At 34.2% G+C, this 20,378-nt stretch overlaps 2 protein-coding genes across 9 annotated transcripts; one reads left to right on the top strand and one right to left on the bottom strand.

Moving 5' to 3' along the window:
- Nucleotides 1-2,095: 2,095 nt before the first annotated feature.
- On the top strand, nucleotides 2,096-6,792 carry LOC107420116 (uncharacterized). 5 transcript variants are annotated; one of them, XM_060817730.1, is made up of 10 exons: nucleotides 2,096-2,316; nucleotides 3,214-3,438; nucleotides 3,975-4,340; nucleotides 4,473-4,735; nucleotides 4,890-5,021; nucleotides 5,318-5,440; nucleotides 5,590-5,718; nucleotides 5,846-6,063; nucleotides 6,174-6,327; nucleotides 6,442-6,792. In XM_060817730.1, the coding sequence occupies exons 3-10, from the start codon at nucleotides 4,202-4,204 to the stop codon at nucleotides 6,658-6,660; spliced, it is 1,377 nt and encodes a 458-aa protein (XP_060673713.1). In that variant the 5' UTR covers nucleotides 2,096-2,316; nucleotides 3,214-3,438; nucleotides 3,975-4,201; the 3' UTR covers nucleotides 6,661-6,792. The 5 variants fall into 5 exon arrangements, with proteins under 5 accessions (XP_060673713.1, XP_060673712.1, XP_060673710.1 ...); XM_060817729.1 differs by having other exon boundaries at nucleotides 2,096-2,395; XM_060817727.1 differs by lacking the exon at nucleotides 2,096-2,316 and adding an exon at nucleotides 2,450-2,983.
- Nucleotides 6,754-19,950, bottom strand: LOC107420115 (endoribonuclease Dicer homolog 3). Of its 4 annotated transcripts, XM_060817723.1 has the most exons (27): nucleotides 19,797-19,909; nucleotides 19,515-19,557; nucleotides 19,289-19,418; nucleotides 19,014-19,194; nucleotides 18,751-18,864; nucleotides 18,129-18,263; nucleotides 17,915-17,984; nucleotides 17,394-17,458; nucleotides 17,175-17,306; nucleotides 16,874-17,023; nucleotides 16,129-16,258; nucleotides 15,344-15,449; nucleotides 15,069-15,258; nucleotides 14,819-14,979; nucleotides 14,479-14,697; nucleotides 14,115-14,380; nucleotides 13,582-13,853; nucleotides 12,949-13,481; nucleotides 12,776-12,870; nucleotides 11,308-11,531; nucleotides 11,013-11,222; nucleotides 10,363-10,839; nucleotides 9,585-9,857; nucleotides 8,900-9,226; nucleotides 8,082-8,322; nucleotides 7,379-7,490; nucleotides 6,754-7,258 (listed from the first exon to the last, which is right to left on the bottom strand). In XM_060817723.1, exons 3-27 carry the CDS (start codon nucleotides 19,396-19,398, stop codon nucleotides 7,051-7,053), a joined length of 5,001 nt encoding a protein of 1,666 aa, XP_060673706.1. In that variant the 5' UTR covers nucleotides 19,399-19,418; nucleotides 19,515-19,557; nucleotides 19,797-19,909; the 3' UTR covers nucleotides 6,754-7,050. The 4 variants fall into 4 exon arrangements, with proteins under 4 accessions (XP_060673706.1, XP_060673705.1, XP_060673707.1 ...); XM_060817722.1 differs by lacking the exon at nucleotides 19,515-19,557 and having other exon boundaries at nucleotides 19,797-19,950; XM_060817724.1 differs by lacking the exons at nucleotides 18,129-18,263; nucleotides 19,797-19,909 and having other exon boundaries at nucleotides 19,515-19,773.
- Nucleotides 19,951-20,378: the final 428 nt, after the last annotated feature.

The following is a 20,378-nucleotide window of genomic DNA, read 5'->3' as shown; positions in this document are numbered from 1 at the left end:
GTTCTTCACAGTCAAAAGTTTGGTTAGTGTTTTATTCATAGGATTTAAAACAATATTGGTGAAGTTGAGTAGACGAGTGAAACCTTGCCGCTTAAAAAAAAAAAAAAAAAAGGAAAAAGAGAAACTGAAATTGACAGGGGATGTGGAATATGAAGTTGAAGTCATAAACAAACATGATTAGGCTGACGAATCACCGGCCCCGGCAAAACTTTAATAATGAGTAGAAAGCGTAGGTGGAGGTGGAAGTGATGCGTTTATTTATTCTTTGTTGGATATTGACAGCTCCATTGACTCCCAGATCTCATGCTCTTCGCCTTTTTACTTTTTTACTTTTAACTGTTCATGTTGTTATTGTTCTTTTGGTGGCTGCGTCCTGTTGGTCCTCAAAGTTTTGGGGATGTGGTGGTTGAATGCTCAGCTGGCTAGGCATCCCAACCTTCACAATACATAAAATCGCACTTTCTAGGTGACCCATATACATTTTATTATTATTATTATTCTTATGAGTTTTTATAACTTTTTTTTTTTAAATCAAAAATATTAAAATTTAAAATTTGTCATACTTCCTTTCTTTCTTTTTTCGTTCTGGTAGATTTGAGAATTCATATTCCAAACATAAAATTTTCCCCCAAAAAAAATATTCCCAACATAAAATACTAATCGTTTTAAATATTTTTGAAACCCAAAGAAGTACGCCAAAGAATCGGGGCCATGGACAAAGACCAGTCGGTCAACGACTTCAAGAATTGATAGTTAATTTTATAAAAAGCCAATACGGCTTATATATTTTTTTATTTTTATTTTTTATCAAAGCTATATCTTGATGGTGTATGCTTCATGCTTTTTTATATGATTTCACAAGTACCTGACCCAGCGAAGCGTTTTTTCAAAGTAAATATTTTAACCAAATAATTGAGATTGATCCGTTTTATGACAAAATCATACCGGTTTGGTGGGTCAGCTTTGGGAACATCATTTTCTGCACTATTTTTCCAAACAAACAAACAAAAATTTCCAAGATGAATTTTAAGACTTTTCTTGGTTTTCTTTGTACATAACTGTCCAATCCAAGGAAGGAATTGGCAGCAAGCTAATGACTTTAATTGAAAGATTAGATCACAACCAAGTTCAGACCACTTCACAGCTTTCAGTCAGATTCGTAATTAATGCATGTTTATCCATTTATATGCAGCTTCACAGTCACTTATTCTTCAATTAAGAGCATCTCCACGGATTGCACCAAAATGATGTAAATTTTGCATTATAGCGGAGCAAAACTTTCATCAAATCTATTACACTATTTTTAGCATTAGAAAAATATTTTTTATTTATTTTTATATATTTTTTTATATTATTTTTGTCTTTTAGTATCAAAAAGCGATTAATCCCCTTCAAAATATGAAAAAATTATAAAAATATTATAATATTAAAGATTGTTGTAAAAATTTTTTAAAAAAAAAAAACATAAATACTAAATTGGTGAAATAAACAGCAGTGCACCGAAGTTAGCGCCATACTGATTATTTACGCTAAAATGGCGTCAAATTGAACTGGAGAGCCATTTCATCACAATTTAATGTTTTTGTACCATTTTGGCACTAGTTGGAAACGGTCTAAATTCTGACTTTTAGTAACATCTTTAAATTTTTAATGAATCAATTTTAATAATAAAAAGAAAGGGTTATCTTCAACTGCAAGTAATGAGTTTTTAGAGATTTCATTCATGATAAAAGGAAGTAACAAAAAGTGAATTTACATTATTATATTTTTAGCCACAACTGGAGAAGTTGCAGTAACACGTTATGTCCAATATTAATTACTTTGTATAATCAAATATTTAATAGGTGTGGGGATTTAGGTCAACCTCATGTGAACCAAATAGGTGTCATAGAAAACGACTGTTATCTGTTGGAAATTCATATGAATTTGCACTTCCAATTGACACCCTCCACACACAATTAACAAATAAACAAGACCCCAAAAAATAATTAATTAAATATTAAATAATTAAGATCTTCCCAAAAGACCACCATGTCCATGGCCCTCTTTCAATTTACACCATCGATGCCTAGTCCTGAGCAAGTAGACAGAGAAGAGCAGAGGCTTTATTTATTTTGTTTTTTTTAATTATTATTTTCAGTGAGAGCAAACAAAAGCTAACAAAATGCAAACATTTAAGGCTCAATTTTGAATTCTGCGGACTATTTGGGAGTGTCCTATGAAGTATAACATTCATTCACATACGGATAAAAGCAAGCTGATCTCGTTGTTAAGCCCAAAAAGTACTCGGTCTCTGGCTTTTATTTTCCGTAATAGGTAGGGACAAAACCAAACAGGAAAACAGAACAGAGCAGACCCTTACACAGTGATGGCACACTTGTAATTCCAGCAAAGGGTAAACCCGATTTGGGATGAGAGGTTTTGAATATGGTGGACCGAGTAGTGCCAGTGCTCTGGCTTTGTGCCACTTTGCATTGCTTCCGGTTCCCCATCTTTCACTCACTTTCTCGAACCCCATTCTCATACACAGCACGTCATTCGAAAAAATTCTCTTATTTATTTATTTTTTTTTTTTTTGGGGGGCTCTTCCTCGAAGCCTTTACATTCACCGAAGAAAAAGTTTTTTCCTTGCATCTTCAAAATTCACTCTTTGTCTTCAGCAGCCTCTGAATCTTGTTCCCGCTACCCATTTCTGCTTTTTACCATTCTTTTCGATTCCCTGCTTTTTTGTTTTGTTTTTTGTTTTTTGTTTTTTTTTTTTTTTTTTTTTTGGTTTCTTTAATAAGATGCTTCCATTTGTGAAAGCATTTCGATTTGTTTTCAGTTTTCCTTTTCTTTTTCCCAGAATGTTGCTGCTGGGTCATGGTCGTATACGCTTTTAATTATTGGGTTTAATCTTTCATTTATTTCCATTTTGTTCCAAAATTTCTTTCCCGCCCACTGAGTAATTACACTTCTTATATTGCTTTTCCACTTTCAGACAGTGAGTAATTTGTCAAAGTTTATTAATTTTGTGTAATGGGTATATGTCACTTTCTTCTATCTCTCACATTTTTTTTTCTACCACTTGATTTATGCCGATTGGACTGTTGATTTGTTTTGTATTTTTCTTTTGGGCTGTTAAGCCGATGTGGCTGCTAATTTTATGTAATGGGTATATATCACTTTCTTCTATCTCTCACATTTTTTTTTTTTTTTTTGAATTTTAAACAGAGGCTTAAGCGGTGGTTATGGGTGGTGGTGTGGTGGAAGTGATAAAAAGCAAGGGGTGCTCTAGGCTGTTTGTTGGAATTTCATCTCCATTGCATTCATTTAGAGGTCTGCAACCAATTGAACCAATGTCCCCAGCTTCGTCCTCCGCTGTGTCGGAGTCACTGGGGGTCCGATCAGGCGCACCTTTTGCCGGTCTCGTTATATGTGTTACTGGTCTATCCAAAGGTAACTGGTTCATGAATTCTACTTTCACACATTTTAATTTCTTAGGATGTCGGTTGTGTTCATAATCTTAGCCTTTTTTATTTCTTTATTATTTTTATTTGTCGTTTTCTTGTTGTGTGTATCTTCTGGGTTAATAATTGTTTGAGTATTGCATTTCCTTCCCGCTTTTAGTGGGTTAGTTTTGTATGTGATAGGATATTAGATAGCCCATATTTTTCTCATAATTATTATACACATTAGTTTTAGAAGTGGTACTATAAAACTAAAAAGATTAATAGCTAATCAACAATAGAACGTTCACTTTGAAGACTAATATTATATCATCTTAACGACAGAAGAATCTGATCAAAAAAGAAAAAGAGAGGAAAAAGTCAATTGTGTAGCAGAGACCCGGATTCAAGCTAAGCTTATTGTTTTGACTGATTGACGTGTTTTTTGAACTCAATTTGCTATGTTATCTTGCTCCATCAACCTTTTATATGACTAAGCTGGTAGCTATTCAATGAATTCTCATGTCTATGCTGCTGTTCTGGCAGAAGCAAGGAAACAGGTTATGGAAGCAACAGAAAGATTAGGTGGTCAGTACAGCCCTAATTTACACCCACAATGTACCCATTTGGTGGTTCAGATATCCTTCTATTTCTATTTTATTCTTTCACTTATTATATAATATTTATTCTTTATATTATGATACAATGGCCAAAATTTACCAATCTTATTTTTTTAATTGGGTCAACATCATAATGCTCCTTAAGGGTTATTGATGCACGGCTTGTATGTCATCCTTAACAAGTGTTACAGCTTTGGTGGACGCAAGTTTGAGCATGCCGCGAAACATGGATCAAGAAATGGTCTCTTTATTGTTACTCTTGGATGGTTTGTCGATAGCGTTAGGAAGAATGGTAAGAGTGGGCTACCTTTTGTTTTACACTGATGTGTGGAGATCCATTTTGTTACTGATTAAATCTATGCGAAATCAATGGGTGTATGCTACTTTACTAGTCTCGGAATCCAATTGCCTATTACTTTCGCAGTGAGACTCAATGAATCACTTTACAATGTCAAGAGCTTTGGAAAAAATGATGCACACTTGGATCAGATGAATAGACTAGTTGGTTTTAGTGGTACTGAAAATTCCTGCCTTCCTGTTGGTACTCGTGGCGCCAAGCAATCTGACATGCTACAGGAACAGCATCTGTCCCATTCTGGAGGAGAGTCTAATAGAACTACTGGCTCTACGCTATCTGGCAGCTACCTCTATGTCGACTTAGATATTTCAGAAGAACTTCGAAAAAAGGTAAATCTCAAATAACTCAGAAGAACGAACTTCTTTTGTATTAAAATTTTTATGATTTTTTAACTTTTTAATGTTGTTGTGTCTGCTGTTGGAGCAAGTTTTAATTATACACTGCATTGAGAATTTTCTCAACATCATTTGATGTGCATGGTAGGTCATTGAGGCTGCCAGTAAGGAAGGAGCCACATTTCTAAAGCAGTGGTTTGTTGGTTGCCCTGCCAGTCATGTTGTGTGTGAAGGGTCCTCTATCCGGAGATATCTTGGTCACTCAAGCCATCTTGTTACTGTAAGTGCTTCAGCATAATATGATCTTCGTCTTGTATGAATGAGCACTTCTAATACTCTAGCTCTACGTGGTAAACTTTTACTGGCATGGGACATCATATTTTCTGTTGCTCATACTGTTTTTGACATCCCGCTACTGTCATTAGCCTTCTTCATATCATTGTTTCAAATATTTTTTAATAACCGATGGCAGTGTCTGGAATGTGAAAGACTTTCTTATGTCTATTGAATGTTAGAGAATGCTCTTTATACTTATTTTATCTCAATGGGGTTAATTTGCTATATTGTATGTCTCAGCCACTTTGGATTCTGAAAACAGCCAAGGAGAGGTGTCTGCAGAGGCTTGTGCATATGTCTGTCGATTTGGCCAGGCAGGTCAATGGTATGCTTGAAGATTTTCAGAATCAAGTTGTGGAGGAGGTAAAATCATAAAGGTTATTCTATCATGCAGTAGGAAAATTTGTGTGTGTGTGTGTGTGTGTGTGAAAATGTCCAGATGAATATAACATCAACTGTTTGGATATCTGTCTATATCTTGAAGATGATGTTACTAGTGTTTGATTTACTAGGAATTGAAGGAGAGAAGTGTCCCTAAAGATGTCCAGAACTTTAGAAGTAAAGCAAGCCATGAAGAAAGGCAACAGATTGTGAATTATGCTAAAACTGGAGTAAGAAATCGTCGTGGCCGTCGCATGCAGGTAGGTGGTAAACCATATCAGTCTATGAACAGTATCAACACATGGATTGCGTATGTTAATAAACAATAACTTGAACACGACATTTTTTTTTTTTTTTTTTTTTTTTTTCCCTCCGTTTCACTTACAGACCTGTCAAACTCCAATGCGACCTATAACCCCTAGCAGCCTTCTGGATACAATTTGCTGGTCAATATCTGAGCCAACTTCGACTGCTTCTATTTACACCGATTCTTTTAGTGCTGAAGATGTCAGTGAACATCATACACCTGCATATTTTGATGCAAAAGGAGATGGCAAGGATTCAGAGGCTTCATTTGCAAACTTAACTAGGCCTCTTACTGCAAGGTTATTTCTCTCTCCTCCAAAATTTCCAAATTTATCTGACATTATGTTCTTGACCCCTAGGGAAGTGCATTTTCTCTCTCAGCCTATATCTTTTATGTGTTGGTGTGCAGTGAGAAATCTGAATTAATATTTAGGAGCAACTTTCTTACCATACTCTTTCCTGTTGACCGATTTGCCGAGATGGGGCCATCTTCAAGAACATTTTTCAGTGATAGCGGCTTTACGTGCATGCAGGTGTTGGATCATATCTATACATTTTATCAGGTACAAGATTTTAGACGTTTGATTGCTATGTGCCCATTGATCAATATCACCATTATTTTAGAGGTTGATTAAAATCACTGCAGGCCTTGATGTTTTTTATGCTGTGTTTAACAGGAAAACATGTCAGTCCATGAAATAGAGGCTGCAATCCACACAGACTCGAGGCATGCTGACCGTCTTCGATCGGTGTATTCCAGTAAAGAATCAGTAGAGCGTGGTTTTGTGAATTTCAAACGGATAGATTTTATAGGGAGTCGTAAAAGTTTTGAAATGTTGAAACGGGTTAATGGGGATAACAACAGTAACGTATACGAGCTTTTGATTAGAGCATGAGAATGAGATGATTTTATATGGTAAACACATTACTCATTTGAGTTTGATGTTCGACCGGCCAATTGTATCATATAATAAATTCTGAAATACAACTTATCCAGGGAAAAAGAGAAGAAATTATCTATTCTTTCAGTGCGACTAAATTGTATCTCCAACATATACTTTAATTGAAGATTGCGAAGGAAAACTTCAATTAGGGAATATCAATGATTCAGCTAATCGGACACGTCAAAAAAACAAAACAACAATGATATTAAAATATATATTTACAGTTTGCTAGACATAACGAAGAAGATAATTAAAGGTGGGTGAGGGGGTGTGGTGTGTTGGATTATAAAAAATGCACTGCCTTCCCTATCAAGGCACAGCAATTTGAAACTGGAAAAAGTGCTACGACCTGGCAATGACGAGTTTGCCTAAACGTTGGAGCTCATAAAGCATTGCAACTGCTGCAGAGTCTAGTGAGCTCTTCTTATCAGCCCTAGCATCACCACTGCATTCAATATTGCCAAAGTTGGGTATGGTCAAGATAATATTTGATACAAAACTGTTGAATCCCATTCTTCTTTCGCAGCCTTCACCAAGTTCAATTGGCGTTCTGTGAAAACGAAAAACACTGGTCAGGCCAAAATGGACAAAGTTGAAAAGAACGAAATACTTTAAAGCAGGTTTTGCAGAGCAGTAAAGTAAAATTTATAGCCTGGTTGCTTGGGTTTACCTTGATTTAGTTTCTATTGTATCGAAGGTAGGCCTTGGCCATTGTAGTTTCTTACATAGGTCAAAAAGTGAGTTTCGAGGACCTCCTTTCTTCATGTTGATTGCTCCAATAACTGCATAAGGAAACAAAATTTTAATTATTGTCCTACTAGATTCTATTTTGGGACTGGAAATTGGAATGAGGCATGATAAATGACCGCTTGATCATATTCTTAAGGATATGAAAAGAATGAAAGTAGTAATTGCAACCACCAGTTAATCCAAGAAGCAGCAATTGATTTTCTTTGTACTGAGACAGGATTTTATTTATGTCTAGTTAATTCAAGAGTTAATAGCAAAAATAATGTTTGTGACATGCCAATTTTTCATTGAAAAAATGAAGCCAACCATGTATATTCAAATTCAAGGTAGCCAAGTGGCCAAGACATTTAAATTCGCACTTCTTATCAATTCACCATTTTGTTTGTTTGGTATTAAATAGTTTACACGCAAGAAGAAAGCCCTTTGACCAATTTTCTTCACACGGAGTATGGTTTACCATTAGCAATCAAGAGTAAAGTAGATGATGTACTTCTGCACCAGCTTTCATTCACCATTCATGCTAGCACAATGCTATGGCAAATTTGGTTTACTCTTCATTATTAAAAATGAGAAAATTTTTAAAAATTAAAAATGAGGCTTAGAAACAAACAGATGATGCAAACCTGGGGTGTCAGTGTTAGGATCACTGGCTTCCATTGAAAAGACACCAGTTGAAGATGAAACTCTTGACACATCCTGTGACTGAATTTCAGATGTCTTTTGCTTTTTGTGGATCATTGCCACCAAATCATCAGTTATTTTGGTGTATGGGTTATTTTTCACATCTTCAGAAGATGAATCAACAACATGATCTCTACCCTGCTTTCTCTTCTTGGAAAGTTGAGCATACGAGACACCTTTATTCTGCAGCATTTAAGTATTAGAAAAACAGATAATAAATTATGCTGACAGAAGCTATTCAAAGATGTGTTACACAGGAATAAACTTTATAGACAGCAATCAACTCATGATACAACAATAACTCTTTTATTGCTATCAAACTATAGGTAAATAATTATTTACTAAATTTTGTGTCAGTCCATACCCACGAAAACATGATATAAATTTTACTAAATTTACTTTTTTTTGTTCTTGCTGAGAACTGTATCCTAACTGATTAAAAACAAATATAGATTCCTTTCTCTGTAATTTTCTTTAGACCCCCCAAAAGTTATTTTGACATCAATATTTTTCACAAAGCTCCCCAAAGTTGATTTTAACTATTTTGAAATGCAAGATGAATAATAAAAATTCTGGTTTAATGTTGCAAGCCAACACCCACGATATATAGATGAAGCAATATCTCTGGAAAAACTTGCAAAAAAGGGCAGCTAATCAAATGAAAGCAATTATATAAAATAAATGTTGGAGTGTTCAATTCTTGGAAACCTTATAAGTTACAAGGGCAAAGACATTAAAAGAAACACCAACACCAACAAACCTCCATTTTCTTCAATAAACATCGGGCTGCTGCTCCTTTTGCAGCTTTTCTGTTTTGGTCATATCCCGTCCCAACTAACAGTACATCTTTGAGCTGTACAGTAAGCTCCGCATGCACCATTTCACCTTTCTTTATGCATTTTTCTTTCATGCAATATCCAAGAGAGTCACATAATTCAATCAATTCACGCAATGGGGGCAATTCAAGTTTATCAGGGGTCACAATTGGAGATAATAGCGGTTCAAATATTTCCCACACTTTATCCAGATCAAGCTTAGTGTCAATTAGTATTGCCCCTGCAATACTTTCCACCATGTCTCCAAGGGCCTGTAGACAAACAGGAAGGGACAACGGATCTATTTACAATCAGAAAACTGACATATACCTAACCAAAAGGCAGAAGACCACTGAGAAGTTTTAACAGCCAGAGATCCTACATGACTTCAAATTGTAATATATGATGCATTCTTTTACTAGCAAAATATTGTTAAACAAAGAGGGTGCAATTCAAGTAGGTACATATGGTCAAAATATGAGCTAAAATACATAACAAATAAATTATCATTAAAGCCAAAATCATTTAGCAATTCAAGATATTAAAGCATTAGCAATGTCCTATCGAAGCTCAATGCATGCAACACTTACCCACCTTAAAATATTAATAATAATTAGAACAACGACTTACCTTGGGACCTTTTGTGCCTTGAATTGATCCATTTGTGTTGTGAGGTTCAGAAAAAGAACCCACATATGCAGTTATTTGACTCAATAGTAACCCGGAGCAATGTTGCAGATGCAGTTGAAGGTTTCGTCTCACAGCAACTTGAGCAAAGTTTTCATTATTAACAGAAGCTGAACGTAAGTCAGTCAACTCGCCTGGATCAATATCTATGTAGCTCTGATAGAGGTACCATGTAATAAGCAGATCCAAAACTGAATCACCAAGAAATTCGAGCCTCTGCAGAGGATTAAAGAAGTCAAGATAGACCATATGGGTGTCAAATCTGAGGAACAAAGTGAGACCTCTTTTTATGCTTCAATTATGATCAAAGGATGAGTACCAAAGGGTAGATTATGATAGGATGGTGCTCTGAATTTTAGCTGAACTGTTTTCTTTTCTGTAAGAGGATTTCCCATCCTCTGATGTTTGTTTATATTAATAATTTTATTTCTCAAAAGAAAACAAAAGAAAACACAAAAAGTAACCATCACTTATGCAAGTTTTAGCTTCTAAAGGAAATTCAAAATAAAATATAGTTCATATGGTGCTATCATTTGTGCAAATACTATATATCCCAATTCTTGTGTATACCAAAATGACATAACTTTTACTTTGTTTAGAAACTTATATAGTCAATTTCTATTTTTGAATTTCAGAAAGATTTTACCATCTTTTGGTATATGGACTAGATAAAGAATAAAGTTGATCAAATATGAAATCACAAGAAGGCACCCTTAACTACCTCATAGCAGTAACAAACACCCTGTTCTTCCACAGATGGATGCGTTATGGCTTCCTGTAAGAGACCCTTGGTCAAAAATTCATACCCAATCTTTGACTCCAGGGATGCAATGTCATCGGCTTTTGGGATGTAAGACCAAAGAGATGCAGCATTGATTGCTTCAACAACTAAAGAGAGCTCAAGCTCAGCGTCAAAACCCAGCCACTTCATCATATGAATTGCAGCAGCCAGTCCACCAGCAACATAATATGCCCCTACAAGGGCTTCAACACAATCAGCTACTGTTTTTGAACCCATCCACCTGTGACCTTTATCACAGCATTTTCCAACCACAATTTTTGGATCTTCACTGTGGAACTCACTAGAAAGAGGAACTTCCGAAGTATCCACTCCACATTTACAAGGCACCGGGCGCAAAGGACGCTGTCCAGGAGCAGTCCAACGACGTGGATCAAAAGCACTATCACGAATGTAGCCCTGTCAAAAATAAGAAATAACAAATGCAGTCATTATGAATCCATATGCTTATTCAGTCCACTCTTATGATCAAGTATACAGGTAGGCTGATTAAAATATTATTTATCAGGTCATGAAAGGAAAATTCTGCTACAGTAAAACAAAAAGCTGCAGATACCAGACACAGCTCATACCTGCAATTGACGATCAGTTCCTAATTTATGAAGGTTTGAGTTACAAACGGCCAATGAACGAAGATCAGATAACTGTCCTTCATGTTTTTTGGGATATTTAAGAAAAAGGTGGCAACTCATAACATACTTCAAGACTGAATCACCAAGCAATTCCAAGCGCTCCATAGAAAAATTTTCACAACATCTAAGTGTTGTAAGTGCTTCTAGAATCTAATTAAAAAGGCATCAATTAGACAAATAATAATAGTTCATAGCTTAAAATTAAAAAAGTGCAAAACCCATGAATATGACATGCCAATGAGCTTGATATCTGAAAGCTGCTTGGATGACAGCCAATCGATCCTCTAAGTTGGCTTGCTAACATCAGAGATTCCAAACGATGCATCAATGATGGTAGTAAATAACATGATTTTAGAACAGCTCTTGGGACATCAATCCTTGCTAAAAGTTCAGGTGGCATGTGAACATGCATTTGTGGCTTAACAAGGCGAGATTTTGATGTCTTACCACCATCAGAACCTGCTCAATTAAAGAAATATTAGAAAGTAAAGATAAAGAGTGAGCTCAATGATTTAACCTTTTGGTTAATTTTAATTATAAGATAAATCCATTTAGTCTTTGTCTTAGTCATTTAAAATATGAAAAATCTATTAAACTGTTTACCATTAGGATAATTGTCTTTTCTTTACCTTATCGTTTATTTTTTAATGGGAACCACATTGGTATGTACGACACAAAAGAAAAATCTGGTAATATGATAACATATTATTTTATTTATTTATTTTTTTTTTTTGGCTGTCCCCTATGCCCTCCCCACCCGTGACTTGAACCAGCGCAACTGTGGCGCAGGTAATGGCTCTCGATCACGCGAGCTAGCCAACTTTGTCTATATGATAACATATTATTTGACAAAAACTTTTAAGTCTTCACATGATAGCATATATGTTTTTTCTTTTTCCTTTTTTTTTTTTTTTTTTTTTTCTCTGTTTTCCTTTGTTTGTTTGTTTTTTGGTCATTGTTGATAAAAATAGATGTAATAAGCAATTATCAATTACTGTCTCCTATAAACAAGAAACATATTAGACCTTCTATTCCAATGTAAGTAGCAGTTTCAAAATCCTAACCCCATCCCTTCTACTCTTTTAGTTTTTCCCTTCATTTACTCAAAGATATACCATACAAATTTATTGTTGATTCCATGTACAACCTGTCAACCTTTAATTCAACCACATTCAACTAACACCTACTTCCCCACTACCAAAACCAAAACTTTACAAATAGTAATCGTCAAAAGAATATGGAAATTGCAACAAAATACAGCATCTAAAATTCACTCAACAGAGATACCAACTAATAGGTCTAAAGAAGGGATGGGGTTTGTTGACAATGAAATGTTAAAAGTAAAATTTTGGTTAAGTATGGAAATTGCAACAAAATACAGCATATAAAATTCACTCAACAGAGATACCAACTAATAGGTCTAAAGAAGGGATGGGGTTTGTTGACAATGAAATGTTAAAGGTAAAATTTTGGTTTACTAAATAGCTAATACAATAATGTAGTAGAATCATGCAGTTCCCTAGGCCTATATCATACTTTAGAAGATGAGATAAAAGCAATTTCCAACTACAAATGGAAGAATGTTATTTATGAGAAACAAGCATAAAAATTTCAGGGCTAGAGCATGATAAGAAATCTGATGATGATGTGTGCATGACATCCAAGAGCATAACAAAAAGTTCAAACACGCGAAATTAACCAACCTTCATCAGAGAAGTTCACTAGAAGATTATGAGGATTATGACTTTGCTTTAACCGCAACAAAGGCTGATTCGGATACTTTAGTACAATCTGATACCTGACCAAGACTATATAATCACTAACAGAACTTTGAATACTAATATTCAAAAGATGCTAATAGGACCAAACCACTTACTTTTTGTGAAAATACTCATTAAAGGTAGTGTATTCTGATGGGACAGCATCAGTATTACCATCAAAAGGGCTCTCAGCCGATGTGTTGCTCACAGCTTCAACAATAGAGTATAATTTTCCCGTATGAATAGCCAATACTACCATATTGTTAAGATTTGATATATCAACAGAACTATTAGCAAAGCATATTACATTTGCTTCTTTAGATTCAGTCTCAGATAAGTCAGTTCTACTAGGTAATAAATCCCCTCCGTTATAATTACAATGTCCACTGCCCAACAAAGAATTGTTCTTCAACAATTTAACCACAGAAATGCAAGAAGCAATCCCTGTCCAATCTATTCTCCAAGGTTCATGACCTGAATCATTCAAACCTTCAAGAGGCAGAAGCAAATACATGTACAATGTGCTCCATAGTGTTGTTGTTTCTTTCTGAAGTAAAAACTCTCTATTTCCCGATGACTTGGATCCATGAAACAACCTTCCAAATAATCCATTAAAGAAAAATTCCTGAAAGCATTTTGCTTTTTTCATCTGTTGTTAAAGTATAGACAAAATAATACCAATGTAAGTATTTCCAGAATTAAACTAAAGTAAGGATAAACGTTTCACTTAAGAAGCTTATGTTTTTTACCTGCTCTGCATCCAGACACACCTTTCCACATGAAGAAACAGAAGACTTAACTGACTTTGAAACCAAATAGAGTTCCAATTCAATATTTCCCACATCATCATCAAGATTTGACTCAATCAGAAGAACAAATCCAGAATAAACCTCACTAATAATACTACAGGAGAAGTCAAACTTATAAGCGTGAAAAGTGGCACTATCCACTTTTTCACCCCAAGTTCCAGATAATGCACGGATGTGAGTTGTACCGTGTAGTTCCTTCCTTTTTGTTGTTCCTACAAATACCAAAATACTGTTCAATTATATATATATATATATAATTAATAAAAAAATAAAAAACAAAGACAAGATACGTAAACAAACTGTGTGCACATACAAGAGGGGGCCAAAAACCTTTCCAAATGTAGTAAAACAGAGATGAAAATGAATAAAGATGTAGATATGGATAGGTATCGTGATACACACATAAACATGATGTTAATATCCAATAGCCAAATACAAGAGAAACAAATGATATTTTTAATGTCAAAAGATACCTGCACCGGAAGTTGCTTCTTTGCTTTTTACAGTCGGATTATTTTTTGAAGGCTCCTCAACTAGTGGAAGAAGATTATTATCCAGAGCACCCATCTGATGTAGCTTTTTACATGCTTCCAAGCAAACAAGCTGCTTCGATAAATTAGAACTCCTACTTACAGGACCAACTAATGTTTGGAAAGCAGAATTAGGAGGTAACGTTAGCTTGCACTCGTAAAAGCCTTCAAGACATGAGAACTGAAAAGTTGGCTTTGAAGCAAAACACCTAAGGTATGTGGTAACCAAATACAGTAAGGAATCAAATAAATATACATACAGTTTAGTAAATTCAGGAAAAGCGATTGCCCAGGAAAACATTCATACTTAGCGGTTGGGAGCTTTTCACAATATCGTTGTATGAGACTGATGCTAGAATCAGCAGTAACTGATGCACCAGTGGCATGCACCAAATACCCATCTGTTCCTCCGAAAGTCCATGTTTTTAAACTATGTGCATCAGGATCTCTATTGACAGTTGTATCTATCATTGAACACTCGCTCCTAATGACATCAAATAGTTGATCCCTTTGTTTCATGTTTCCCCTGTGCATATACAGATACAGTAGAAATAACAATATATTTAAGAAATACAGACATGAAAGCTTCCTTCTCAGCAGGATTTTGATTGTACTTAGACATTTATAAAGACAACGAGAAAACTCACCTCTCCAACATAACGACAAACTGAGAGTTGCTTTGCCGTGCTCGTCCCCTGGACTGGACATAACTGCGGACTGTCTTGGGTAGGTCAAAACGTATCACATAGGAGCAATTTGGCACATGAATTCCCTCCTCAACTACGTCAGTAGAAAATAATAGATTGACCTACTTGAAAGGCGTTACTAAATGATAATTATGCTTTCAAAAACAAAAACATTCTCAAATCATATCTCAAAATATAAAACATGCAATACCTTTCCAAAGCGAAATGATTCCAGAGTCTCCTTTTGCATTTTTGGTGCCAGTGCATCAACCGAGTTGCTTCCAGTCAGATATGAAACTGTGAAATGAGATAAATACGTAATTTTCTTAACAATTCTTTCAATTACTTTAGCTGAGACAATCCTATCTACAAAAATGAGGCATAGTAGTTGTCTAGCTTCCCTGCAACCACAAACACGATGATAAATCAAACTTCTAATAGAGAGAAACAAAATTAACCAATGAAGTAGTCATGATATGGTGTTACCCAAAAGACTGGAAAAGTTCAACAAGTTCACGTAATTTAGGAGTTATATAGCCTAAATCTACTGCCTTCAAAAGATCAGACTCAAAATCCAAAAGATCATCACAACCTGCAGCATGAAGAAAATAACATCAGCAATAAATATATATTTTATCCAAACCATATATAAAGGCATTACATGTAGCATAAAAAAGCAATGAGGCACAGGAAAGTGCACCAGGCAAACAAAGACATCCATACCATGCACGCTATGGACAAGAATGTGTTGCACTATTGTTTAACTTCTTATGAACTGAACTAACAAATAGGTGGACAATTAAAATAATGTTAAAAACAAAGTACTTGATCAATAAGCAGTTTGGCCCTTTAGTGATTATATTTTATGTTGATGCAAGATAAGTACAACATAAGAGTGGAAAAATATTGAGTCATGGGAACAAAACACAGTTTAATAACACAAGCGCAGAAGAAGATTAAAAAGGAATAATAATAATAATAAGAAGAAGAATTTTATGTACATTAGAATTTCATGAAATAAAAGTAAAACACAATATACAAAAATTGGATTTCATGAAATTAAAGAGAATGAACAGAAATTTTATGTACATTAGAATTTCATGAAATAAAACTAAAACACAATATACAAAAATTGGATTTCATGAAATTAAGAGAATGAACAGAAATGTTATGTACATTACAATTTCATGAAATAAAACTAAAACACAACATCCAAAAATTGGATTTCATGAAATTAAGAGAATGAACAGAGAAGCCATAGCATTGCATACCATGTGGTAGTGATTCCCCAACTAGATGTAACAACTCCTCCAGAAAACATTTACACTGAAAATAACTCTCACTGTTAATTTCACGCTCCTCTTGGGTATTAGTGGAATTCTCAAGACATAGCTTTACAGCCTACAAAAGTAACAAAACAGATAACATCCACCTTTGAATATATTTGTATAGATAAGAACCAACAGGGTAGAACATAAAGAAATAAGCATCAATTGCCAAAGTAACGTTTAACCCATATTTAAATCAGACGTTTTTTGGTTTGGAAAAATTTCTAATGATGGAAGATAACAGCAATTAACACTGTTTCAAAGGAGGGGCAATAACCAAGTTGGCACTGTCTCTCTGAAGGGACCAAATCTTACCTCTGCCTAAGATAGGGGCATGAAGAAAATGGATAGAGCTACCTCCCAATAGTAGCCCATATGTCAAAATTCAGTAAGTTTGTTTTTCCGGTAAGCAACCATGGCAGATGAGAATCAAATAAGGGACAAACTGAACTCTCAAAAATCACAAGTGAAAGTTCCTTTTTAGAACTAATTAACCAGTAATTTTCAGATCAAAATTATGGGCCAATCCATGTATGTCATTTTCCTGGTTAATTATATCTGCAAGTAGGCTTACTAGAATTGGTATAATATGACAAGAAAATAAATCAAAAGGGTGTCAATGTAAGAATATTTTTAACTTCTCTACCATAACTGTCATTTCCTTGTCCTTTTAAGATTACAATCATACCTCATAAGCACCTATAAGACCAAGATCGTCAAGACAATATGATATCTTTGAATGATCACTGGACAGCCTTTTCTTCAATGTCTTAATTCTATCATCAGCATCCCTGTACTCATTTACCAACCCTTGCATATTTAACAATGACGCATCAAACTGCCATAAATAAAAAAGCCTTTTCAAAATCCTAACAAGTAAATTCTTAAAATCAATGGTACAGGTTTACACATTCATACATGCATAAGTTAATATGAATGTTCCATATATACATGAGTGATTATAAATGTATGGTAAGAAGATGGAATACCTTGGACCATGAGGCTTCCATCTTTTCTTTCAAATCTAAAAATGAGCAGCGTAATTGGTCATAAAATCTACAAGTCACTTTCGCAGAAGGGACATATAATTCCATCTCTGTCTTGTCTTCAATAGTATAAATCTACAGCACCAAATTACAACAGAGAAATCAATAACTTACTGAACACATGATCAAAACCTAGTATTCAGAAATAGAATATCTATGTACCTGTGAGTCCAAGATGCTTTCAAGTTCTGATATTTGGTCCTCGCAATCCGTTTTGGATGAGACACCTAATGAGTAAACTCACTTTACAGATGTTGAGTTTATCACAAAGCGCTAGGAAAACAGCTAAACAGAATTTGGGAGCTAAGTTGAAAGTTTAAGTGCATCCGAAGTATTTACTATATTAAAAAATATTACTAATAAAATTCATAAAATAACTTATAAAATTGTTTTTTATATATCTTCAAATTTCAAGCTTTAAGCAATCTAAGTAAGACTTTGTTAATTTTTTTTTTTTTTTTTTAAATAAGAGTTGCGGGGTCCTCAATAATTTAAGTTTTTTTTTAAAAAATATTACTGTCCAATTTTTTTCTAAAATATAGTGTCAACCCAAACTTTCAATTTCTAACCTATCTTCATAAAATGTTTAATACATAAAAAAAAAAAAAAAAAAAAAAAAAAAAAAAAAAAAAACAACAACAACAACAACAAACAAGAATGACTAACAATAACACAATTAGTACCTTTTCTAAGAATAGGTGAAGCTGTCATTCCAAAAATCTTTGGCTTGCTGCTAGATTTGTGATAAAATTCCTTCAACAACAGAAGACAATATTCATCAAAGACGCTCCTTTCTTGCTCATGTAATTTCAAAAGGCAAAGGAAAAATGACTAAGATAATAAAAAAATTTTAAAAAAAAAATGAAAATGAAACATTCAGCAATAAATTCTGTAAACCTTCATTATTTTTGCATAATCATGGTTAGCACTAGCTCGATGGCATTCATCAATAACCATCAAGGATACTGTTTCTAGTCTCAAGAATGCGCTTAACAAGGCATTATAAAGAATCCGTGGTGTCATAACCAGGACCTACAAGAAAAAAATAAATAAATAAATTTAAGCACAAGTATTCTCAGTGCTGATGTTTATGCATAAAGAAGCATGGTTAAACCACTACAAGAGAGTAAATGATGGCATGACTAGTGGATAAAATAAGCTGGTACCGGAATCAAAATCTCATGAAGTAGTGAATAATAATGGCAAATAAGACTAAAGCAAACCACCACTTAACTTCAAATACTAAAAAAGAAGTTATTTGTAAAAGAGCATTGACAACGAAAACAACGCAAATCACTAAAACAGAGAAAGTAACAATAACAAAAAGCAATTAGGAAGGGAAAAAAACGCAAATCTCTAAAACAGAGAAAAGTAACAATAACAAAAAGCAATTAGGAGGGGAAAAAAACGCAAATCACTAAAACAGAGAAAAGTAACAATATCTAAAAGTAATTTTTGGGGGGGGCGGGGCGGCGTGGGTAGAAGAAAAATCAGAACTAGTTCCAAAGAGCAAACTTACATCATGTTCATTTACTTCCTTTTCCCAACGCTTCTTATTCCACTCGTCAACTCCCTTGGCTCCATAATATTCTTCGACTTCAAAACCAGTATGTATTTTGATAACCTCAAATTGCTAAAAAAAAAAAAAAAAAAACAAAAAACAAAAAAAAATCCCACTCATTTTCCAAAAACAAGCAGCCAAATTGGGATAAAAATTTAAAAAGTTAAAAGAAGAATTAGGGAAGAAAGGAAACAGCGAGTAAAGAAAGTGAAACAATTTGCCTGGTTAACGAGATTAACAGTAGGAGCCAAGAAGATGATTATGCTTTTAGAGCCGGTGGATTTGATAGCTTCACCAATTTCTTTGATGAGCATAATAGCGATCATAGTCTTCCCAGCACCTGTCTCCAATACAGCAATGGTGTTCCTCCTCCTTGCAGCCTCATATACCTCTGACTGATACCTATATATATATATATATAAAATAAACAAAACCTCCATTGTCAATCAAAACCTCTCAAATCTTCGTCTTTATCAAAGGGAAAAAGTACCAGAACCTTCTGAGACTGAAGGGCTTAGGAATGGTGGAAGACTGTTGTTGTTGTTGTTGAGAATGAAGAGGATCATCATCAGGAATTTGAGCCTCCTCTGCCTCCGAGGAATTCATCTCCGAGACTTGTTGGATTACTGAGGTGATCAATAAAATTAAAACAAAATAAAAAACTTTTTTTTTTTTTTTTTTTTGTAAGTTAAGTTAAAACCTTAAGCCCCACATTAATATACCAGAGGGCAGAGAGACGGAGAGAAGAGAACAACAGCTATCGCACTGTAATTGATGATAACTCACAGAAGTCACACTCACGGCGTGCCAAACAAACTCGAAAAAATAAACAAAATAAAATAAAACGAATAATTTTATTTACAATTGTATTTTATTCTTTCGAATAACTTTTTTTTTTTTTTTCGAATATACCGGTTCTAAATAAAAATAATTCTTTTTTTATTTTTATATTTTTTGGAAGACATGAATATATCTGGTTCAGAAATTGTTTTAACTTTTCAGACCTGCAAATAAAGACGGACGGTGAGCAAGTGAGTGATCGAACTAAAGGAGACGGTCGAGGACGCGTTTGAATTTTGACGTCGGGTTATAGTGTTTGACGGGACATTGACTCGGCAAAAAGGAATGATCTAATAAAATCTATCCACTTTGGGAGTTCGAACTCAACATGGGATTACGTTACGCTTACCGTTTAGTCACTTCGGAAAGAGAAAAACGAAAAAAAGTGATGCATTTAATTCTTAATTTAATTTTTTGTTTTTTAAGAAAAAAAAGTAACAAAAACATATCACTCTTCAAATATAATATAAATATTTTTCATCAATAAAGAACATTTTCCTTCCTCTAAAATAATTTATCCATATAATAAAAATATATATAATATATATATTAATTCCCATTTAGGGAGAAATTATTAAGTATATATATTGACTTGGAATTTGTGTATTACATATCAAATAATTGCCAAGTCAGTGTCTCTAACATATTCTTTAAACTAATTTTTTTCTATTTTAAAGAATTACCCTGTTTTTCATAATCAAAATAAAGAGTAAGATTGGCCTTCCAAATTGATAAAATTTTTAATA

Source organism: Ziziphus jujuba, chromosome 5 (assembly GCF_031755915.1).
Source record: "Ziziphus jujuba cultivar Dongzao chromosome 5, ASM3175591v1".
Lineage (NCBI taxonomy): Eukaryota > Viridiplantae > Streptophyta > Magnoliopsida > Rosales > Rhamnaceae > Ziziphus > Ziziphus jujuba.
Note: the sequence above shows the minus strand (reverse complement) of the source record. Positions and strands in the feature narration are given on the sequence as shown.

What these genes read in the sequence shown, in the direction of transcription:
- LOC107420116 (XM_060817730.1), top strand. Translation starts at nt 4,202, where the DNA reads ATGCACGGCTTGTATGTCATCCTTAACAAGTGTTACAGCTTTGGTGGA. An exon ending in ACTCAAGCCATCTTGTTACT is followed by an intron (nt 5,022 to 5,317) that starts GTAAGTGCTTCA and finishes TGTATGTCTCAG; the next exon opens with CCACTTTGGATTCTGAAAAC. An exon ending in GTCGTGGCCGTCGCATGCAG is followed by an intron (nt 5,719 to 5,845) that starts GTAGGTGGTAAA and finishes TTTCACTTACAG; the next exon opens with ACCTGTCAAACTCCAATGCG.
- LOC107420115 (XM_060817722.1), bottom strand. Translation starts at nt 19,398, where the DNA reads ATGAATTCCTCGGAGGCAGAGGAGGCTCAAATTCCTGATGATGATCCT. An exon ending in AAGCCCTTCAGTCTCAGAAG is followed by an intron (nt 19,195 to 19,288) that starts GTTCTGGTACTT and finishes ATATATATATAG; the next exon opens with GTATCAGTCAGAGGTATATG. An exon ending in GTCTTATAGGTGCTTATGAG is followed by an intron (nt 16,259 to 16,873) that starts GTATGATTGTAA and finishes TTACTTTTGTAG; the next exon opens with GCTGTAAAGCTATGTCTTGA.